The sequence below is a fragment of the Orbicella franksi genome, chromosome 5 (genome assembly GCF_964199315.1).
Source record: "Orbicella franksi chromosome 5, jaOrbFran1.1, whole genome shotgun sequence".
Taxonomy (NCBI): domain Eukaryota; kingdom Metazoa; phylum Cnidaria; class Anthozoa; order Scleractinia; family Merulinidae; genus Orbicella; species Orbicella franksi.
In genome coordinates, this window is record NC_138149.1 from 27,562,125 (window position 1) to 27,568,357 (window position 6,233).

At 38.6% G+C, this 6,233-nt stretch overlaps 1 protein-coding gene across 1 annotated transcript; it reads left to right on the forward strand.

Moving 5' to 3' along the window:
* The first annotated feature begins 793 nt into the window (after positions 1-793).
* Positions 794-5,850, forward strand: LOC145488743 (uncharacterized). The gene is made up of 4 exons (XM_081467664.1): positions 794-820; positions 1,197-1,395; positions 5,017-5,132; positions 5,544-5,850. Exons 1-4 carry the CDS (start codon positions 794-796, stop codon positions 5,766-5,768), a joined length of 567 nt encoding a protein of 188 aa, XP_081323790.1. The 3' UTR covers positions 5,769-5,850.
* The last annotated feature ends 383 nt before the right edge of the window (positions 5,851-6,233 follow it).

Sequence of the window (6,233 nt, forward strand, 5' to 3'; positions counted from 1 at the left end):
TCATTAACGAGCGATTAAGGAATCGGGGAATTGACATAAGAACGCAACATATTAAACTTCTTGTGGTCACAACAAGGGTATTAACTCAAGATAGGAAGTAAATATCGATGAATAATGAAAGATGGTAAATTTGCAGCTCGATAATAAAATGGTAAAGATCAAATGTTCATTTGTCACGAGGGTAGGTCAAATAAAATCAGAGCCTCCGACAGGATTTGAACACAAACAGTGACGTTTTCTAGCAGTATACAGGACGCGTGTCGCTTGTGATCCTAGTAAATGGCATAGCTTTAAACTCTTTTTCTGGCTAACGGCTAACTCATTGAGTCCCTCACCGAGAGCAAGTAAAATTCTTTGCTATTTGAATCAGCCATATTTTCACACAATGTAGGATCTATATAAAGACCAAATTTCACATAAAAATTCAAAGAAACGAGAGAGAATAAACGAATAAATGAATAATCCAATGAATGAATGTTCCAAACAGCGATTTGAAGTTCTAAGGTGAGAGGTTGATCAATGCCTTATTGTTGTGGAATGTTCAAGGAAACCGAAACCTCCCGGTTGTTGAGCCGCCAAAGATACTGAATAAATCGGAAACGCTACGTTGACTGTGAAACTTGTATAACACTTTTTCAGCACCTTGGCTTAATGCGCTGGTTTCGAAAACATTTTTGATCGGTTACATAGTGCAACTTCTAAAAAACACATCGGTATAAATAACGGTACTAAGAACCATGCATTTCGACATAGCCATTAACCTGATTAAAACAGTTTTAAGAGAGTGGGCTAAATGGATAAAGCACCGTACATTTTTCTCGTAAGTACATATTTTTTATCTTGGAATAGGAAATAACTTAAAACAATTTGTGTTATAATTTTCATTTCTAGTTTTCTTCTACTTTTTTTTACCTTCGGTACAAATTTGATATTTTCCTTAGTTCTGCTGAAACGAAAATACCAAATTGTACCAAGGGTTATATTGACCCACAACATTAACATTTATAGCCTGTTAGCCAGTTATTTCACTTGAACAGTCCTTAATCAATGGTTTGTAGCTTAAGATGGGTAAGTGAAAAGGAATTCAATCCTTGGCAGTGTCTCGAAACAAGTGTCCTCTTATCTATACCATGTTCTAAAAACACCTCTTATGTAACACATGCTTGACTGAAACATGTGCATCCGTTTATTTGTAGATTGTAACCGGGTATACTTTCTTGCTGGGGCCAGTGGAGACCAAGTCACAAAATGTTTACTTCATCTCAGTTTTCATATATGAAAGAGAATGTGGTGGAGGAAATCTTTTAAAGATTCACACGGACACAGACAGAGGTAACATCTCTTCAGCTGTGAACGTATCAGTAACTGGAACAGCCACCACAGACAAAAACACTAGTAAGTTAATAAGAAGTATTAATAAAATAGTGTTGAATTCATTTTGGAGGAGTATACTACTAAAAGAATTCTTAGGAATAACCATCGCCCTTTTGACAGAGCTGCAGGGGACTGTAAGGACGACGCCAACGCCGAGGACGACGTCGATTAAAAAATGAATTTATATTTTACCCACGACTTTCACGATACTCTTAATTCATTTAGTTTGTTTCTCTATGTCTCAAAACTGAATATGGAACACAGCGTAACATTAATATTCGGCATATCAATTTTAACAATTATCCGTCGAACAGTCAAACCTGTATATAACGGTCACCCTTGGGAAATGGCCAGGTGACTGTTATATACAGGGTGACCGCTGTACACAGATTTCCTTTAAAGTCCCCTGGAGGTCAATAAATAGCATTTTTATGTGCAAATAATCACTCAGTTTACGTTTTATTGACAATAACGAGTAACAGCAACGCAATAAACACGATAAAAAAGGCCCATAAAATATCCGTGGTGTACTTTTAGGGAGGTGCAGTAGAAGTCTACTGGAAGCTAATGAAAAACGTTTTTAAGTGGAAAGTCACTCAATTTACATTTATTGACAGCAATTGTAAACAGAAACGCAATAAATACGACAAAAATGTCCATAAAATGTCCGTGGTGTACTTTAAGGGAGATGCAGTATACTTTGATCTAAGTTTCCTCGTAGGAAAAGCTTTTAGAGTAACAATATGGATTTCAAGAAGAAAAGAAATCGTTATAGTTTTCTCATATTTCGGAGCTCGAAGCTTGATTTCATGTACTTGACTTTACTCAGTGTGACAGCAACTTGAACCCTTCATGTCCATAGTTTTTCAGCCGAGACGATGCCAAGCGCTGCCTTAGTCCAATGTTGTGTTGTTACAGTTACAGTAACTATTGTTGAAAGCGTCGGCACTTTAATGTTACCTGCCGCAAGTACGTGTCGGACGTGGGCCATGACATGTATTAGTAGTTGTGTTTGGTACTAATATTTGTATTTTTGTGAGACCCCTGCCTTGGTGGCTGCTATTTAACGAGCTGATGAATAAAGCTTGTCATTATTTGTTAATCGTTTGTAAACCTAATTTCGTGCCCGTTATATACAGGTAAAAGATAATGAAATTGTGGATTCAGCAAGTCTAAAGGGTGCGTCCGTTATATACAGGTGACCACTATATGTAGGTCAACTTAACAATAAATACAAGGGACGATTTTTGGGAAGTTGTTCAGTGATCGTTATACACAGAGTGACCGCTATATACAGGGCCGTTATATACAGGTTTGACTGTAGTTCACCGTTTCCATACAACGCAGAATTTGTTCATTTTACGTTGTTGTTTTGCAGAGGATGGCAAAGAAATGTACCCAGAGTTATAACGCACGTGTACAGCCATTGTATTGCTCATTAAACCTTTTGTACGTTTTGCGACGTTCCCCAGCCGTTGCCGTTGTGGTTTTCTTAAATCCCCTAATAAGTGGCCAAATTTTGCTTCGCGAACTTTAGAAACAAAACTGCCGGCAAGTATTCCCAAAGCATTGTCTAGTTGTGAGAATTTCTTGGAGTTATTTTGATAACTCTAGGGATAAATGTAAAGAATGTCAGTTGTCATTTTCTTGTTTAAATTCAGGCATGGTTAGTATAATTTTCATTACTAATCGGTTTTAGACCAATAATTGAATTATCAAATCATGTATGTTCTTCTTGTGGGAGTGGCGAATGGTCCCTCTTAAACCATGGGTCTCGCAAAATTTTCGCCCAATTTCATGAATCGCGCAATCTCGGTTATGAGCGTCTCGAAGTCTCGATTTTTTCACAAAGCTGTCACAAAGTTTCGACTTTTTTCCAGGGCCAAGTCGCGAAGTACCAATTTGTTCATCTTGGAACCTGCACGTCTCGAGCACTTGGAAGTCTCGTTCTTTAAAGTCTCGGTCTTGCAAAGAAAAATGCTAGTCTCTCATTTACCATCTACCGCTACTTCTTGCCTATAGTCTATACGCATTAATTTCCGTGTTAAAAAGTTGTCTAGGCATAGTAAAGCGTGCATTTAGCCTAGTAGATTAAGCCCTGGTCCAACGACACATAACAATCAATAATAGTTGATGATAGTCAGTGATATTTAAAACTCGAGCTCACGTTTGACCACTAAATACCGTAAAATCCCACGTTAAAGCTCCCCGGTTGTAAGCCCCACCGGATATAAGCCCTTCTATCTGCTAACAAAGATATTATTCCGGATATAAGCCCCCTCCCCGGATATAAGCCCTTCTATCTGCTAACAAAGATATTATTCCGGATATAAGCCCCCTCCCCGGATATAAGCCCGTCTAATGTGTAAGTGAGTACCTTTTACGTTTCTTTAAAAACATCAAAATTTTTAACCAAAAGTTATAGGCTAATAGGGTAATAGCTCTAAATGAAATAGTATGTTAGCTTTAATTCGTTTCTTAGATACCTTTTATCTCGTCGTTCGGAAACATTTTTTATTCCCCTTATATGCCCCCCGGATATAACCCCCCAATTAATAACCCCACCCAGAACCTCTTATGAAGTTATGTAAGGCCAGGGCTTTGAGGTGGGATTTTACGGTACCATGCTCTATCACTGACCAGTGGCGGATTTAGGGGAGGGGCCCGGGGTGCCCGGGCCCCCCTTATTTTGGGTAAAAAAAGAAGAAATGACTGAAGGAAGAAAAGCCGGTAGGGCAAGTAAAACAAAACCGCCCCCCTACCCCCCTTAGCTCAAAGTCTGGATCCGTCACTGCTGACTATCTCAGTATCATACAGGTCGATCTTGTCCAATTTCTTCATGATATTCGTTGATAGTCTTTCCGTTTGGCCTCTTGCATGGGCATGAGTTCAAACTAAGCGCAACAAAACAAAACTGCCGTCTTCCAATAAAAAGAAATATTAACACTTGTTAACGCAACGTAATTTTGCTGTTTATAATTTACGCCGAGGGAGCATGGTAGGTAGCGTTCACTTGTTACAAACTATCGTCGACAAAGGCCAATTACTTCTGAGACAACCCTGCACGGAATCACGGTAGTTGCATTCATCACAACAAATAATATTATTATCTAGTCCAAGATGACTAACAAAACTTCCATGATTTCCTGCAAGTGCATCTCATAGAGGGAATAGACCGTTTTCGATATATCAAAATTCAGCTTGGCAGCGAGGGTTGAAGGACACAAACAAAGGAAATTGAATGAACATGTTTATTCATTTCTTTTGTCTGTGTCCTTTAGGCCTCACTATCAAGCTGAATTTTATTATATCGAAAGTGGCCTATTGGCGATTGCAAACGACTTCGCGCCGTTTGATCAAGTGTATAATCATGTGTATGATAGTTAAACTACAATTGTCTATCATGCTACGTTAGAATATCTGAATATTTCTGGCCCTGAAATAATACACGCCCCGGAATCTTATTTATTGGCTTAGAGGTATGCATTATATGACGAACATAGGGTAGTCAGGATCAGAAGTGTTTAATCGGACAATCCTCCATTTTTTAACAGATAAGTAAAATAGAATTATTTATGTGATTTTTAACTTACAAAACGGAACTTCCAATGGTTGCTTATAAGAGTATTTTATATATTGAAGGTTTTACGGTTGTGGACGCCGCTATCACAAACAAGAAGTGCATTCAATTCATCGATAAACGCGGTACTACGTATGCATTGAAGGTCATCAACGGTACGAATCTTATGCGATTCGAGGTGGGTAAAAGCAACTTAAATTTAAACGTATTCGGGGCTTGTCATAGTTATCTACACTCGACAATAAAAGACTTGATAGAAACGGGAAGCCGTGCATGAAAACTCTTGCATCAGTAGGAAAAATAGGTTTCTGAATGTTCGACGAAAGTTCTTCGAAGTTTCGTTCGAAACGAAATTTCGTCAATTTGCGTCTAAAATCCCCGAAATTCCCGAATTTTGTCGAATTTGGTTTGCATTACTTTTGCACAATACTGTACTGGTCGTGAGATATGGCCGAAGTTCTGGTATGGAAGTCCATACTTCAATAAAACTGCACTGTTGAACGAGGATAAATTGTATTCAGTAATCCTTGAGGTAAATTTTAAGGGATGCTGTAAATTAACTTTTACTGTATTTTAATTATGTTCACAGCAATACGATGGATGTAAAAATTCAAATGGTAATGATTTCCTGTTTGAAGAAACCTATATCGGCTATGTCGACCGAAAGAGAGCATTCAAATATGTACATAAACGCAGTGGTGTCAGTGGCAAGATGTGTCTTGGTGTTATTGGAGGCTGCGATAAAACATTGTATCTGTTAAGTCCAGATAGTACTAATGACAGGCGTTGTTTCTTTTGGAAAAGAAACGTATAGAAATAACGTCAAAATAAGATATGGATATTTCGTGTTTTGAATAAAATGGACGAAAAGAAATCAGCATTGGTGGCTGTTGAGGGGGGGGGGGGGGGAGGGGGGAAGGGCTTTAGTCCCCTACGCCCAATTTGAAGCAAAAAATACTTAAAATAATAATTTTACAAATATCTCCAGACCCCCTACAAGTTAGAGCCTCTGGCGCTCGGTTGTAAGCACCCCCTCCCCTCCCAATTCATAATAAGCTCTGCCATGCCCGGCAGAAGGTGCCGAGTGTTACTATCTTATTAGCGTGCATTTCAGCCATTTTGTTATAAATGAGAGCGAAAAGGAAATCTCAGGGTAGAAAACGGACAGTATCTCAATTAAGTTTGGATGTGATATCCTTGAATTTACAGCGGCTTTCCTGTATTCTGACTGGTCGTATTCTCTGTGGCATGCTATAAATGGTGATATCATGGAGGTCTG

Excerpts from the sequence above, each read along its gene's own strand:
- LOC145488743 (XM_081467664.1), top strand. The coding sequence starts at position 794 with ATGGATAAAGCACCGTACATTTTTCTC. Across the intron at positions 821-1,196 it reads AAGCACCGTACATTTTTCTC|ATTGTAACCGGGTATACTTT; the intron begins GTAAGTACATAT and ends GTTTATTTGTAG. Across the intron at positions 1,396-5,016 it reads CACCACAGACAAAAACACTA|GTTTTACGGTTGTGGACGCC; the intron begins GTAAGTTAATAA and ends TATATATTGAAG.